Raw genomic sequence first — 17,838 nt, 5'->3', positions numbered from 1 at the left:
ACGTCATCAAAATAGTTCTGAAGTTTTGGGTAAAGAGCAGCAAACAACCATTTGCACCATACCAACTTAAGGATAAGTGAGTAAAATAAGACACTTGAATATATTTTCACATAAGCATTCCTGATTCTCATAAATAATATATTAGAATTGAAGACCCTATCTATTACACACTCTATCTATTACACACTCGCACAAACACACACTTACAGATACACATATTATATCCATTCAAAGAATACATACACACACACACACACAAACACAAGAAAGTTGATATTCGAATATGAGATTGCGAAACAGAAAGCTTAAAAAATCTGCCAGTCCCTTCACTCAAGGTATCTGATAATAATATGTGATATCTGATAATAATATAATAACAAAGAGTTTATACAATATACATCCTACAATATTCATATTATTTGATTTAATTATTAATTTTAATTAATTAATTAATTAAAATTTTAAAACTTACTATACCCTTTTATTTTTAAGCATAGCCTGTCTCTAATACTATGTATTTGGACAGTAACAGAAACCAAAAAATCGTATGGTGAATTTACCTTATCGTACTTTCGCTTTGTAACGTATGAAATATCGAAGCAGTTTTATCTGAGATATTAAATTTTTATTTACTAATTGAAATGAACTTCATTACATTTTATAACATAACTAGCTGACCCAAAAGACGTTGTCCTGTCTTGGCGCCAACTGTCAAGTGTCAAAGGTGAAGTTGACATTTTAATGGCGGCTAAATTTTGGCGGAAGATACGATTTTTGTTTGGAGATAATATTATGAAGTTAATCCATCAGTCCTCGGAATCACAGACACAATAGAAAATCTATTGTGTCGCGCCCCGATCGGGCCTTACGGTGGTCAATGGGTTAAGAGGCTAGAGTGACATCTAAGTCTACCATCTTCTTAGGAATTCCAACAGATGGCGTTATATTAAAAATGTGACATGAATATATTATCGATCCAAACATAAGCATTTCATATAAAGAAATAATCGTTGACTAATTTTTATATAGTATTGTTCCTTTCAACGATTGTCTACAAGTATAAAGATACTATAGATTTACTGAATATATTTTATACTAGAGGCATATTAGAGATATTCATATTTATTTTATTTCATACTTACATAAATTTCATATATTATATATATTATAGTTTTAATAGCTCTCAGTACTTCAACTCGAATATAAATATTTGGGTTGGGTAAATTATGTAAATTAAATTATAAAGTATTATAAAAATATGAATATGAATCTCTTCACTATTATCGGCTCGCCTAGCGAGGGGAATCGAACCCAAATCCAATACGACCAGTCATTTCTAAAATTAAATTGACTTTAACGAATATGTCGTTATGCCGGCTGTACACACTCGCCGAGACACACCGAGACAGGCCGAGAACGAGTATGTACATGGTGGCATTCGTCTAGTCTCGCTCTCTCGTGTCTCGCCTCGGTTGTCTCGGTCACTGGTCGGTTTTTTGCGCCCGAGTCAAAGGGTCTCGTTGAGTCTCGCGAGGAAAACGAGAGCGAGCATGTACACACTCGTTCAGTTAGTAGCTCGCTGACGTTATTTATGAACGCACGTGTTTCACTATGTGGTCTAACCCAACAAACAATTATGCGTTGGTTGCAGGCTATTTTAATGTTTAAGGTACTACTATTGATTTATAATGGATTCAGTTATAACTAAAGGTGGTTCAGTACACTTATTAAATAAGTTCAGCTCTTCAAGTTGCATTACAACTGTAAATAACGAATCACAATTTCCTTAGTAGTTAGTGTAGTATCAGTGGCTGCGTATATACTTAAGACGTTAAAGCTTGTTTCTGCTTACAACGTTAAAACCTGTTGAAAGATCTTCATTAACTCTCTTTAACTCTTATTGCTACAAATCTACTATAACGGAGTTGCTTTTAGATCATAAGATTTTATTTCAACTTCAGTAACGTTAGCGGTTCTGCAAGGGAGTTAATTAAGAGTGTAGTAACACCAAACTCTACATACGTTGTATAACCCTTATATACAGTTTACGCCTGTTATACTAAAGGCAATCATAGGTTAAATAGTTACAGTGGTTTTGTACGATCCTTATATAAAAGGTTTTGGTGTAAGATGAATTACTTGTAACTCTGTAAAAACACCATTAAATGTTTCGAACGCTTAAAGAGTTTATGCATAACCTAACCTCAAATTCTGAAAACATTTATCGAACTGAGCTCGTGACAATATTTTTGTGTATCTTTTGTGTTTGTGAATGTATGAACTGTAAGCTGTGCATTTTCTTTAAAATGAAACCTGCGCCTGGGGTGACTTGAAGATTAGGGGTTTCATTACTTTGTAAGGAACCCTAATCCAAACATGTATAAATAAAGCTAAAATCAGTATTTTAGTCTCCACAGCAGGTAAATGTCTTCGATAAGTGTATAGTTCCTCTCTTATATCAACCCAAGACCGTATAATACTCTTTACCACCGGCGTTGTAGTTCATCATGTGTCATAATTGATTTAAGGGAAGACTGTAACTTTAAGAAAAAATCGCCATTTTGATTACTTTCTGTAAACATAACCTAAAAATTTATTGGTACAAAATCACTTTCTAATAACGATATATTTACATTTTTCTAATTATTTTACTTAGTTTTATGTATATAATCACTAATAAAACCGAGCAACACTTGAAAATGACGTTTAAAACTATTTTAGGTTATTTGCATTTTCAAATGTTATCCTTTTATTCCTCTAATTCATAATTTTTTGAGGGCGCGTTAAAATTGAGATGAGAAACACGATACACTATCACAGTAAACTGGCAAGCGCACTTATAATTAACTTAATACTTCAAAAATACTTGATGAGAATATTGCAATGTCGGCATACTGTCGGCAGATAAACGAAGCACTCATTTGGACAAATAATAACTTAATAAATTAATAGAATTCTTTTTACTTTAAAGCTTTTACAATCTGATTTTGACACAGAAAACTTTTCAAATGACTTATAAGGTATCAACGTACCGGTCTTAGTTCTAACTAACACCACTATAGATATGTTATATAACTCTAGGTTTCAACTTAACTCCATTCTAAAGGCGCTATAAAGTTTCAAACTAAAATTGACGTTCTTGTAACACCTCTTACACACTTCAACTAAAGGCTTTGTAGAACCACTATATAGGGATTCATACAGGCTTAGCCTGCAAAATTTTGTGCCAAAATCGAGGGTATAAAGGTGTTATTACACTCTATAACTCTCTTATAAGAAATACGCTACCTCTTAAATATCTAAGTAGAACCGAAATACATGTCTAATAAAGCTTGTCTTAACGCATAATTGTTTGTTGGGAATGAACGAGAATTACAGTTTTTGGAGTGCTATCAAACAGAACCTTTTTTATGGAACTTATTTTTTATGGATTTATTTTAAATTGGCCAGAAGGTTCTGCCACCAACTCAGCCAATTGATTTTCCATTCAAACTCAAATATTTATTTATTCAATTAGACTTCATAAAGAAGCACTTTTGAAACATCATTACATATTTTAAAATTTACCACCGATTGGGAAAGCAGTATCTATAAAAAAGAAGCGTTTCTATTGATTCCTTAAAAATACAATAAAATACATTAACTATTCAGGAAGTTTTTATATTTATTTCCCTGTTTCTACTGCGGTGCATAGTAATCATCCACCATCTTCTTTTTCTCCATGGTTTGAGAATTTTTTTTTTTTATAGTAAATGTTTAAAAAATTATAATAGCTCACGGCACAAAGACAAATAGCAGCAGCTATTTCTACGTCCATTCTCGTGTAAGTCTTCAGTTCAAATGTTAGAACGAGTGTGTACAGGCATGCTCTCGACGAGAGTCTTTTCGGCCGAGGCTCTCGACGAGAGGCTCTCGACGAGTGTGTACAGCCGCGGTTAGAAAATGGAAGCTGTTGCGACGCTCTTTGCTTTTGAATTCCAGTGAATGTATTGAGCCCTGTATCTCAAAAATCACTCAGATTACGATACAAATAATAATATATAGGTATATATTTTCATTTTATTTATGTCATACATTCACCATAATATGATAAAAATATAATAATATTAATTTGTCATTGCATGCTATCATTCAATCTTCATTTCTGTCAGTCTTTCTTTTTTTTCTCCTACCAAAAGTTAAGAGAAAGTTATGTGCACTAAGAGGGTTATTATTATGTGTCTGAAATTGGCAATTAGAATATTATAAAATACTTATAATACAGGATATTATATATTATATTATATATTATTATACATAAATATTTATATATATAAGATACTTAAACAATAAATACTTAATATTAGTTAATACTAGCAAACCGGGCGAACTCCGTTTCGCCACCAGAGACACCTTTTCTTTGCTATAAACCTCACGGAGTCCGAGACCTTTCCAACGAATGAAAAACCGTGGAAATCGGTTCGTGCGTTCTGGAGTTATAGCGTCAGGAAGGAAAACCCGACTTATTTTTATATAGTAGACTACACACATAAAATAATTATAAAAATTAAAGTCACAATTGATATTTTTTTATTAATGACAAGCTGACCCGTCGATCTCCATACCACCTTGAATTTACTTCTTACAGCCAGTTTCTGAATTGAGTATTTGACGTTACGAACGTCTCAAACCATTCTTAAATGCTGCTTAAATATTTTCGTGTATGTTACATAAGCTATCTCAAAGCTAAATAAAATCAATTCTCAATTCCGAAACCGGACAATAGTCCATTTTTTTTTGAAATTTCTAAATGCTATTTCAACTTAAATCTAACAAAGAAAAGCTATATGAAATCGGTTTTGCCATTTTTGATTTATCAAGAATAGATGCCACTAAATGTCTTGTCTTAAAATAGTCAATTATTTTAATAGCTATTGAAGTAAATTTTTAATGGAATCCTATGAGAAAGCAGAGAATTTCCCCTAAACGGGAAAATACCCCATGTCCTTTTTGTCTTTGGTATACAAGAGAGATCAGGTCAACAGAATCGAGGACATTCCCATTAAAACTATAGTCCTTTCCACCTAAGATGATTTCTGTGACACATCGATTTTTGACACGTGTAGAGATGTCTTTACTGAAATCATATCAATTGTTTTTCGATAATCGATAATATTTTATATGGAAATGAAATCGATTTGAATAAAGTACCAAAATTAGTTTTTCCGGCATTTCGTCAACAATTAACTAAGGAAACTTAGCAAACAACAGCAACAAATAGTCAACAATAACAATTAGTAACAATAACAGAATACCACGTAAAGTATCAATATAAAAATGCAACTTGTATACAAGGCTGACGCACTCGTACAGACGATTGACTCGATTGACAAACGATCACAAGATGGGCGCCGATTATATGATTTTCCAACTCTATGATTTTTCAACGATTCATTTCATGTACACGAATTGCGTAGGTATTATATTTTTGTGTTATTTTATTTTATTTTTCATTATATTAAACTAAACAATACTGTTTTTTATTTATAAGCTTAAGATGTTTCATTTTTATATTTTTGGTAATAATGCCGCCATAAAATAAAAACATTATGCACTAAAATTATTTTGGCGTTTTAAACATAAAATGCGTAATTCGGAACACGATGAAGTGTCACAGGAATCATCATAGGTGAAAAGGACTATAGTAAGCTTACCTCCGTACAGACGATCTATCCATCAGTAAAATCGAACCACGCCTATGGCCACTTTTTACACTACATAGTTACCTCAAATCAAGAGAGTCAAATGCGATGCTGCCCACAACTTATCACGACTTTAATACTTTTATAAATAAAACTTACAAACTAAACTTATTCTAGACACAGACATTTTGTAGTTCCCAATTTATAGGAAAACAAAATAGCCTCGTCTGAAGTCTTATCGTATAGCTCGTTTGACTAGGCCAAACGCTTTTTCAATACCTTTAGAGCCCCTAGGTTTTGCCTGTGTTTTCGTCTGCTTTATTAGCCCAGTAGCAGAAAATGCACGTTTCCTACCACGATTGCTTTGACCTCCCCTTTTTGTTGTTTCCTCGTCATCCTAAAAATTTTAATGTGGATTTACTTCTTTGCTGAGGCAAATGGATAAAGGTTGGAATCGAGAAGACCATTTCTAGAAATTTTAGATAATGTAGCTTCGAAGGTAAGCCATTAGTGGAATAAAGGTATTCGAGGTAAAGACAGGGAAGCAGGTATTAAGCATAATGTCTATACTATATTATAAGGGAATAACTGTTAGTTTGGATTTTGGGAATTATCCCTCGGATCACTTGTCCGATTTAGAAAAGACACATAATATAAAAAGCGGAACATTTTCTGTTAATTCCAATGTTGAAAATATATCTATATTGTTAGACACAACAGCAGAAAGCAACCTGTTATGAGGAAAACTAAATCTAAAGCCATCATAACCAAAGTCACAACTGTTAGTGTAGTCTCCAATAAGTAGGATAAAATTAATTTAATGCTAGACAAACAAAAGCAAACGCTACAATTTAAGTACATTCGCTATAGCCCAAATTGTTGGTATCGCGTCAGGTAACACGTTGACGGTATGCATCAAATAGCAAAACTCTTACCTCGGCCAGGTCCATCAAGCTAGTCGTTCTACCTGCCCTTTTCTTTGACTTATCGGGCAGTGCCGGAGTATAATCCAGCGTGTTTATATTGTCTAGATTAGCTAGATTGTCCAGATTGACATCTGAGTTGAATAGCTCTTGGAACTCGTTCGCGTCCAAGGAAGGCAGCGACGAGGACAAATTCTCGCCGTCGTTGAAGAACGCAAAATTGTCGTGATTCTTGTTGTATATCCGCCAATCGATATCCGGCTCAGTTTTCACCATCTCCAAGTCGGACGCTTTCATAATGATCTTCGAGGGGTCTTTGAATAAGTAGCGACTCTTCTTCTTGTCCACCATGGCGTACAGTTTTGCAGACTTCCGCTTGTTGTTTGGCTTCAACATCAGTTTTTGTATTGGCGACTGTTCTCTCATCTCAGCCTCGCCTAATTGGTACGGATCTTCGCCTGTCGGGGTAGTATCGATTAATTGTAGCCTATCAGATAAAGAGCCAGTGAATTTCGTATTACGCTTTGGTATCTTCAACTTGCCGTAAGTGTTAATCATTTTCGATTTCCGATTAACGGTGAACCGTTGGGAGTCTTCAGTAGTGGATTGCGCTGCAAATTGTTATGTGTTCTTTTTTAGTTATTGAGTGAATAGGGTTGCTTAAACGGCTTTCGGCTCAATCTAATCTACTCTTTGGTAGGATTTGAAATCAGTAAAGAGGATTTATTTTTTGTCTCTCTTTCTGTTCACAGGCAAGTAAGTTTTGTATGCTTTACTATTTCAAACTATAGATTAGTATAAGTTACGGCTTACAGATCAAATTAGTCTTATAATAAATTATACTAATTACTTAATACCTAGCCTATTCTATGTTATGGTATTGTTTCCACTGAAGCATACGAGCAAATACATAGATAAATAATAAATATACATTATGTAATTTTAAAATTGATTATATGAATCCCTCTTTTTCTTCATGGGGCAAAAATACCATTTATTATATTTTAAGGATGACGTTTTTTTTAATTAAAAAGGAAAAGAAAAATAATATTTTCGAGTATGTTATCACGTTTTGTATGATAAGTGAAGGATCGGAACATTCTTATTCCATCCATCCTCATCGCTCAACTCATTTCTTCCTATCTTAAGGCCAATTTATTTATGCATATTCGAAGATAGTTGTTGACTATAGTTAGTTATTGCATAAGATCCCACTGCTTGATACTGCAAGTCGTTGAAATCAATTTTATGTAAATGATCAGGGAGTATGCAATGGATTAACGTTAATCTGCCTATAAAAAGGCCGTAAATATCTGTTCATTTTGTAATGGCAGAATCCAGCAGCGAGAACCTTTTATTATTAGGGTATTTAGAGGTTAATGCTTATGGAACCATTCAGCAACCTATATCTTATGCTTATGGAGAAGAAAATAATTCTATAGAAACGACACCTTGAATTCTAAGAACTTGAAGGCATTATTTGAAATTTATCAACCTACCGCCTTCATCTAAAATTTATTTATATGGAGACAAACAATATAAAATCCTTTGAGAATAGCTAATGTCACGTCAAAATTGAACCAAAAATGACCCAGGATTTTAATTACCCTTACTCTTTTTAACAACGATAACTGAACCTGAAATTACCAAGGATAATAATAACAGAACCTAAGACTTAGTAACCAAATAATAAGATATTTTTCCTAATAAAATCTGAAGATAGAACTCTACCACCTCGCGAGAAGCCACGTGCTATTTTTTTACCAATAACTGTTTATCCTAACAAACATATAATAACACTACCATTACCATCCTAATAGAAAAAAATACCAATAACTCAATTTAAAATTTTTAGCTACTAACTTATTTAACTCAGAAATAAAGTTTAATAAGGAAACCTTTTCAAATTTGAACAAAAATGTTTGATTTATTGGGCGGCCTATATATAGTGATTTAATCTATCGTCACTTCATACCCAATCACCTACTTCTATAGCCAGTTACCCGAACCAGAGCTATTCACTATCAAGTATAGTTACCCAATTGTGGACTATTTTCAACTACCACGCGAGACGCCACGTGTTATATTTTATGCAAAAATAATGAACTTTGATCACCTTTCATCAATTTTATGGTGCCTACGTAATAGCTGAACCCTAATACTTCCAAGAATTATTTTCACCTAGCCCTATATGGTGTCTACCGTTACCCAATTCAGAGCTATTCATTTTTTATTGTAACGCAATCCCAACAATTTTTATGTAACCCGATATGCACGATAAGCCACACTATCCACGAACTATACCTATCACCCTATATGTATAACCTATCTTTCTTTCTATCTTTTTTGAAGTGAAACTTCTTTATCGGGGTTGGAAAAAAATTAAGTATAACATTTTTTCGTTACGCGTGACATTTTTCCGTTACGCGCCATCTTTTTCTTCTCACTACCACGCGTGATTTGATGTATTTCTGTAAAGTTGCATATAGTAAATTATTTTTTGAAAAATAAGGTCATAAAGAAGTTTCACTTCTTACGTGTGTACTCTAGTACACGCATACATTTTTTTAAACCTAGCTACTATCTACTTACGTTGTTCCATCAGATCCGGCAGTTCCGACAGTTCGGACAGATCCGGCAGTTCCGACATATCCATCGGTTCCGACGGTTCCGGCAGTTCCGGCAGTTCCGGCAGTTCCGGCGGTGGGGGTGGGGTTTCCACTGGTTTCATTACTTTCGCCCGGCTAACGTTCGAACTAGCACTGCTTGTGGCCCGCCGTTTCGCTTGGAGCCGCTGTAGTATCGGCTTGCGGCTGTCGAGCGTTGGTTAGAGAATTATTATTGCGAAAAGTTTATTGTCGTAGGAAACATGATAAAAATGTTTTTAATCCATGGTCCCTACGTTTACTGGATAGTAACTTGACGAAATAAGAAGGTATGGATATAAAGAATCCACGCAAATGTCCTTTCGCAGTCAAATCGTATCAAATCTCCTTAAGAAGTCAAAAATGTCTCAATTATTATTAACTAGTGGTCCGCCCCGGCTTCGCCCGTGGTACATATTTAACCTATGTCCTTCTCCTGGCTCTAAACTACCTCCCTGCCAATTTTCAGCTAAATCGGTTCAGCCGTTCTTGAGTTATAAGTGGAGTAACTTACACGACTTTCTTTTATATATATAGATGACAAAGACGGATTATTGTTGAGATTCTGTGATTTTAGCCCTATTGTAGTTAACACAATTCATTTGTATATATTATACATTTATAAAAATTATTTTCTGTGCTGCAATTTGTCAGATTACGTAATGTTGGGAATCGAACCCAAGTCCTGTCCATTCGCGATCATCCAACATGATCATTATGCTTATAAAATAGTCACAGCCTACAATTTATTCATGATGTATATTATTCAACACAAACTTATAAACAAAGTTGCCTTGAAATAACATATCCGCTCATAGAGCTCACTCATTCGTCGATTTCATGCTATCTCTATTATTTAAATCATAATAAAATGGCTTTTTAATCATCTATGGGTGGGTCCATTTAAAATAGCCTCACCCCTTAAAGTTCAGCGGCTATGAATAACATTCTATCATTGAAAAACATTATAATAAATAATAAACTTCGCTTACAAATATGTAAGTACATATAATAATTTCGCATTTAGCAGCAATTCTATTGGCGTATTCAACAATATAGACATACGGAAATTTTATAATACAATTATTGGCCTAATAAGCAGTGTATTCGATCATAATATTAATTATCCTACTAATACTGTAGTGTGTGTATGTATGTTTGTTACTCTTTCACGCAAATACTACTGAACCGATTACAATGAAATTTTGCACATATAAAGAGGGTAACTTGGATTAACACATAGGATAGGTTTTATCCCGGAAATCCCACGGGGACGGGAACGGGGGGTTTTTCTTTGAAAACGCGGGTGAAGCCGCGGGCTGAATGCTAGTAGTCTATATCTCCGTCGGTTAATGTTAAATAGCCTAAACAGATTTAATGAAATTGTATTCGGAATTAAATAAGGTATTTACAAAAATACAATGAGCGCTTCAAAAAGTGTTTAATATTAAGTTGTTTAATTTTGAAAATAGACGGCGTTGAAAAAAGTGTCATGAGTCTTTTTTTTATAAAAAAAACGTCGCAGCTAAAATTGCAGAAATGCACACAAATTATAACAGTTGCCAAGCAAAATCATGAATAATACTAATACTACATACTACAATATCGGACAATATTTTTCTTTGTTTTGATAAATCAAACAGTAGTGTTTGATTCAATTTGGAAAGGCTTATTTATTTTTTAAATATTATAATACTGCCTTTGTCAAGCTGTGAACATTCACAACGTCCATCCCTCCCGTTCATACAATCATCAAGATTCCATTCAGTTTTGTGTTACATATAAATATAGAAAACACAAAAACACAATCGCTTATTAACTATAAATTCGCAAAAGCTCCTTGCATAAAAAAAGTGCTTGTAAAATACAATCTATATATCAGTCAAGTTCATATGACCATCGTCTTAATCAAATTCCCTAAAAAAGAACAATAAATCTGACTTCCAACAATCAACACCTATCGTTTTTAAACCCGATAAAAAATCGAATACATCTATTACTAGCTTGAACCCACGGCTTCATTTCATAAAATGAGTAGTCAATAACAAATTTCATAGAGAGTTGTTCACAAACCTACACATTAATACCTTATTAAGCTATTGCATAGCTTCTATCGCGGGCCTTGAGCGCGGGGACCGAATCTAGAAATTCCGTAACGAAAAAACCTCACGCTCCCCACTCCGACGGGCACGGAGGTGTGGCTTGAAGGCACGCTATGCAATAGCTTTACCGCGGCTGTCCCCGAGTGCCACACGTCTTTTTTTTTATTCCTAAGTCATTATAAATCACAGTAAATGTGTCCCAAACAGAACCCACGATACCTATTCGTCGACTTAGTACCCAGCGCGCCGGTACGGGCCGATTCCTCCAAGATCTCCTTGCGGACCTCCTTCTTGATCAACGATCGCTTCTTGTCGATCATCTTCTCTGGTGGCACTAACGATGCCTTCAGCACTTTCTTCACGTCACGGTCCGGGTCTTGTGTGTACGCGGCTATTTGCTCTGAAAGAAAAGATTGTGAAAACTCCAAAAAAAGGCGACAAAAAAGACGGAGGCATTAATCTATAAATTTACATGTGGGAGAAAATGAGTTAGGAAGCATTATAATACAACATAACATCAATAAGTAAAACTATAGTTTACGGAAAAAATAGATTAAAACAAATTAGTGCGCCAGTACCAAAACCTTTTTCTCAAGCAGAATCTGAAGCAGATGTCACATACTGTGAAATTTTCTTTGTGATATAGGTTTTCTCAAAAAGGTTTTCTTCACCATTTGAAACAGTGGTGTTGTGGATAATGAGCAGATAAAATGAAAAATCATTATTTTTCAAGTTTGCAACTCCCGACTTTTCGCATAAAAGTCCGAGATTCTAACCACTGAGCTGGCCAACATTGCAGTAACATCCTTTATTACAATAACCACAAATAAGTAGGTAATAGAATCATAAAATAACCATAATGTACCACTACCTATTTATGCTTGATTATAGCAATTCGCTCAGGTAACTATGGTACTTGTGAGTTAATAATACAATTCAAATTCTCCACTTCTTTGTGACTGAAGTATCAGTAATTAAGTATATACTTCACTTTATAGCATTTTATTTTATCAACAGGCAGTAATTTCAATTAAAAAACCATTCTGCTACAAGTCATTTCCTTTCTTGGGAAAATTTGGTACTCCATCTTCTTCACAAGTCGACATGCCAAATATCCTTCCCAAGTAGACACTAGACATGCCAAATATATTTATTCCTTTTTAAAAGAAATGCACATTATGAACCATTCACCTCATCTTTGTCCTCCAGTTTTATAATGTCACCATTAAGTTAATTGCCTTTAAAATCATGATTGTATTCATTACCTACCTGGGGTCGCGTGCAAGCGAGCGATGCCGAACGTCTCTTTAATTGGTGTCTGGTCCACCACCATCGACCCGTTGCTCGGGAGTAGCAGCTCTGAGAAGCTGTTCAGTACAATCTGTGAACGTATTTAGAGTTATAGTAACAAAGAAAAAAAAGACGTGTGGCACACGGGGACTGCCGCGGTAAAGCTATTGCATGCTATGCCTTTACCTCACGCTCCCCACACCTCCGCGCCCGTCGGAGTGGGGAGCGTGAGGTTTTTCGTTACGCAATTTCTGGATTCGGTCCCCGCGCTCAAGGCCCGCAAAAACAGTCTTGAAAATTTTTATGAAGCTGTACATTTTACTGAAGCAAGGCAGAAATTAAAGCGACAACGTAAAGTTTATTAGGCAAATTAATTAGTGTATACATAGAATATTTCACGTGGTATGAAAAGCAATAAAGCAGTCTCTGTAAATATACTGGTTTCGAAAAAAAATTATATCAATGTACTAGACTCGTAAATTATTATCCTAATCCAAGTTGAGACATATCCAAAAAACAAAGAATCATTAGTATTTTTAAGCGAGTGGTGTAACTAATACAATCTTCTTTTGTCTATTTATATAAGAATGAATGTTGTTTGTTAATCTCGCTAAAACTCGAGAAGGGCTGGCATGATTTAGCCGATTCGATTTTTAAATGTTTGTCATAGTCCATGGAAGGTTTAAACAGTGAGAGATATCAAGTAACAAGTGATACAAAGTTCACTGGGTCATCTAGTACAGAATGAAGATGAATTACGGTTAGCTTTAAAAGCTTTAAATGCACAATTAAATAAAGGTTAGCTGAAGCCGATGTTAGAGTATACTCTATAAGGTAGGTAGGTAGGTAATATACCTCAGATGTGGTTGGCTGGTTCTTCATGGAACCAGACGTCACTGTGGATGTCGGCAGCTGCTTTGACGCATGATAGGCCGCATTAAGGGCCTGTGTCCTAGGGCTGATTGCCACACCGCGTTCTGCCCTCATCAGTTTTGCCCTGAGCTATCAAAGAGAAAACGTTTAAGTTCTATATTATTCTTTTTTATTAATATTTAATTACCACTTATAATATTAAGCCCATTTATTCTGAAGTAAAAGAATTACAATTAAAGCATATTATACATCATACACTTTGTTTAGGTAACCATAAAATGTCTCGTAGTTCAGCATTCCTTTTGGCATAAGCCTCAAAATAGTGCACAATGTTGAAATATATATAATCGCATTTTGAAATATATCACAAATTACATTTTATATCCAACTAGAGGTCCGCCCCGGCTTCGCCCGTGGTACATATTTCGCAATAAAAGGTAGCCTATGTCCTTTCTCGGGTATCAAAATATCTCCATACCAAATTTCATGCAAATTAGTTTAGGCGTGATTGAGTAACAGACAGACAGACAGAGTTACTTTCGCATTTATAATATTAGTATGGATTGAAAGAAATTAAGATAATTAAAAGAAAGTTTTTTAAATTTGGTTTTATTTGACAGTTGCAAAGTGACCGCTATTTTAGTTTGTGATTATAAAACTAGGTGGCGTTATGTGAAATGTTGAAGAATACTTATTTATTGTATATTTAATATCAATTAAAATAGCATCTATACAAGTATATAGTATACTCTGAGATATAAAAAATTACAACTCTTATAACTCAATATAAAAAAAAAATATTTTTCTAACAATATACAAAATAGTTAACACTCAGGTAAAAATAATACTCATAAATTTTACCTGAGCGTTATTAAGCTTATTAATGTAATTAAAATACATCATAATTCCGACTGACCCGTTGGCTTGGTTGGTAGTGGCCCTGCCTTCCAAGCCAGAGGTTGTGGGTTCGATTCCCACCCGGGGCAAATATTTGTGTGATGAATATAGATGTTTGCTCTGGGTCTGGGTGTTAATTATCTATTTTATGTATGTATTTAAAATGATATATGTACGTTTATCAGCCATCTGGTTTCCATAACACAAGCGAAAGCTCAGTATGGGATCAGATTGTGCCGTGTGTGAAAATTGTTCTGAAATATTTATTTATTAAGTTGCCTATAAGAAATTGTTGCAATAAGGCTGCCAAATGTACATTATTATACTGTAATGAGTGTACACAATAAATAATTTATAAGTCAACTAGCGGTCCGCCCCGGCTTCGCCCGTGGTACATAATATTTACGTTTTCTCTACATAAGAACCATCCTCGTACTTCAAGGAATATAATAAAAAAAGAATTATCGAAATCGGTTCAGCCGTTCTTATGACAAGGATAGGTATTTTGTAATTTGCATTGTAAAGAAATGATTGAAATATCTATTTATTCTGATTAGCCTTATGTTCCAAGTCAAAGTTTCTAACAAAAAAAATGTTTTTAATGAAACCTTACAATGTATGTATCAAGAACAAATTCAAAGTGTTAGTGTACAAAATGTTATATTTAGTGTGCTTTTCTAAGTATTGATTGATCTTACTTCAGAGAACATATTATCAAATATACAGCTAATAAACTTCAATCTATGAAACTAAAAACAAACACAATAAAATAGGTCCATATGGATTTAATATGAAAAATATTTACTGTCATATACCTATTGTGGTAATGTTTTGATACTTAACAAAGTTAAACAATTCGCATTTACAACAAACACATTTATAAACCCAAAATAAAAGGTATTAAAATATTAGCATTCATTCAGTTAATATTTGTGGTTAAGACTCTATGAAACTGTAAACAATAATTAAATTAATTGTAATAGCGAATTAGTTTCTCAAATCAAACTCCATTTACACAATTGAGTTTGACCAAAATCAATTTAGTTTGTTTGTATACAATATTGATACGTCAACCTTGACTTGACAAGCACAAAAACAAATTATGCAAAAAATTAACTTACTGTATCATTTTCCTGTTTTAATGTTTGATACAGTTTGTCTCTTTTGGAAATCAATTCGTTCTGCTGTTGTATCAGATCCAAGTGGTATATTAGTAGGTCTTTTAACCTCTTGTTTTGGTTTTCAAATGCACTCAATTGGTCTTGTAGCTTGTGGATCTCTGTGGGGGTCGTCAGAGTCTTCTCTTCACCCACGACACAGTGCGTCGACACCTCTACTTCCTTGTCCAGTTGCAATGCAGGTCGTCTATCAGGTTCATCAGAATGGCAAGCGTAAATGTGATCGAACGGAAAACTCAGCAAGCCGTCCTTTGAATCCAGTTGATTGAGCGTTGACAGATCAGCCGAGAAATTCACCAAATTTGTTTCATTAACACTACTGCGACTGTTCATCTTTATGGGAAACCAATATCGAATTGAATTCAGACGAGCCAGCCGGCTGTCAAAACCTAGCTAACCAACTCTCCGCATGTGTGTAGCATTACAACGGATTGGTCGTTCCCAAAGCCACTCATACAAACTTGATACACACGACCGAATACACCCTTTTCTATAATCACATTGTCATAACAATTAAAAATCTGCGTATCTCATAATCTTCTTTACTGACATTTCTTTCACGCACATGTAAAACGATAAAAGACGTAATAAAAGGATCGCTTGTTGAGCTTACACCGGTTTAAATATTAACTTTATTATGACTCATTTGTAGGAGTGTAGTTTTATTAAACCAAAGGGGTTTATACATCAAGAAAACGGCAATTTTACAAATGTCTAAGTAAAAATTGTAACAAAATCTATCACTAGCGTCAAGGCGTCAACCGTAGACAACAGAGTATATAGTAACTTTTGTTTGGGAAGTGAAACAGCAATTTTGGATAGTGGCAACATTTATTTGAACGTCACCATAGACAAAAATATATCAAGCAAAATTTAATAAAGTCGGTCTTTAGTCTTTAAAAACTAAAATTGGAATAAATTCAATATTATTTTTTATACATATTTATAGAATAAAACAATTTGCAATAAAATTTACTGTGAGAAGAACGATTTAAAACTAGCAAATCAGGAAATAAAGCACTGTTAACCTTGAATTAATTAAACAAGTTTTGAATAATATTCAAATACTGGCTAAAATTGTGGCTAAAACATTGTTTTTGAAAAATTATTAATAATACAATTCACGTCTTAATAATTAGTATAAAATAAGCACAATGTTAAAATTCTCTCAAACAACAATCTAGTTTAATTTTTTTTTATGTCAGAGCAAGCAAAGGAGCAGATGGGCCACCTGATGTTAAGTGGTCACCACCGCCCATAAACACCTGTAACCATTCTAGTGTTACAGGTGCTTTGCCGGCCTTTTATGGACAAATAAGCTCTTTTCTTGAAGGGAAAGGGGAGTACTCTTAAACCGAGGTTCTACGACAAATGGGGTCTTTTTAGCGGTGAACGCGCAAACCTGTGTCTTTAGGGGATTGAACTCGACAAGATTAATAATTTGGCATTCAAAATTATTATCACTTTTCCCAATATAATATTTAATTGGATCCTAAACAACGGTTAACGCAATTAAACATTGCGTGAGGTGAGATCCTGCCTCGATCAAAGCAGCTATAGAACTGAAAATATTGTTGCGATCAGCGATGAGAGCAACCCTGACCTGCCGCCCTAGGTTAAACTGATTTATATGCACCTGAAAGCTTGAAGCGCGTACAGGTCAGATTTACAAACAAAAGATAAAACATTCAATAATAATTTCTCATTTCGATAAAAATGAAAATTACTGCATAAGTATAAAAACTGTAGGTAATTAGGTATTAACCGTGGCATAACATTTACCACAAGTTTACCACCTAAAATTGATTCGATTGTATTACTAGATTAAAAATAATGAGTTATTATAATTATCTTCTTATTTATATTATATATAAATAAAAACTGAAATGATAAATTGAACAAATTCGAAAATAGTTAGTTACTACCTTGAACTTTTGTGTTAAGATAACATGGAACTTAATTTATAAATAGGTACTTACGGAACCGATTCGAATTTTCGGCTTTGCAAGGCTAATTAAGTCTGGATCTGGTTTTGGCACTGGTGTATTTGTGAGGTAAAACCATTCCGGGAACTTGTAATCATATTCCGCTCTATACACAGGATCGTCCGGACTCGGAGGACCTTTTCTTTTTTTCTGAAACAAAGCAAGTATATTTTAGTACTAGCGGTCCGCCCCGGCTTCGCCCGTGGTACATATTTCGCAATAAAAGGTAGCCTATGTTCTTTCTCAGTCTAAAGATTGTCTGTG

The 17,838-nt window shown here is 34.2% G+C and overlaps 1 protein-coding gene across 3 annotated transcripts in view; it reads right to left on the bottom strand.

Moving 5' to 3' along the window:
* Window positions 1–16,345, bottom strand: part of LOC149490994 (uncharacterized) — a 37,797-nt gene extending 21,452 nt beyond the window's left edge. The window contains exons 1-7 of one of the 3 annotated variants that reach the window (XM_089695784.1): window positions 15,533–16,345; window positions 13,497–13,643; window positions 12,621–12,732; window positions 11,571–11,751; window positions 9,197–9,417; window positions 6,617–7,215; window positions 5,961–6,078 (exon numbers count right to left, since the gene is read on the bottom strand). In XM_089695784.1, the coding sequence (XP_089551910.1) occupies window positions 5,961–6,078; window positions 6,617–7,215; window positions 9,197–9,417; window positions 11,571–11,751; window positions 12,621–12,732; window positions 13,497–13,643; window positions 15,533–15,922 (1,768 nt within the window). In that variant the 5' untranslated portion in view covers window positions 15,923–16,345. The remainder of the gene's footprint in view (window positions 1–5,960; window positions 6,079–6,616; window positions 7,216–9,196; window positions 9,418–11,570; window positions 11,752–12,620; window positions 12,733–13,496; window positions 13,644–15,532) is intronic. The other 2 variants (XM_089695789.1, XM_089695794.1) reach the window with 2 other exon arrangements.
* Between the last annotated feature and the right edge of the window lie 1,493 nt (window positions 16,346–17,838).

This window comes from Colias philodice, chromosome 1 (genome assembly GCF_061535455.1).
Source record: "Colias philodice isolate Cphi_HAF_F1 chromosome 1, ilColPhil1 Martin Lab GWU primary, whole genome shotgun sequence".
Lineage (NCBI taxonomy): Eukaryota > Metazoa > Arthropoda > Insecta > Lepidoptera > Pieridae > Colias > Colias philodice.
Note: the sequence above shows the minus strand (reverse complement) of the source record. Positions and strands in the feature narration are given on the sequence as shown.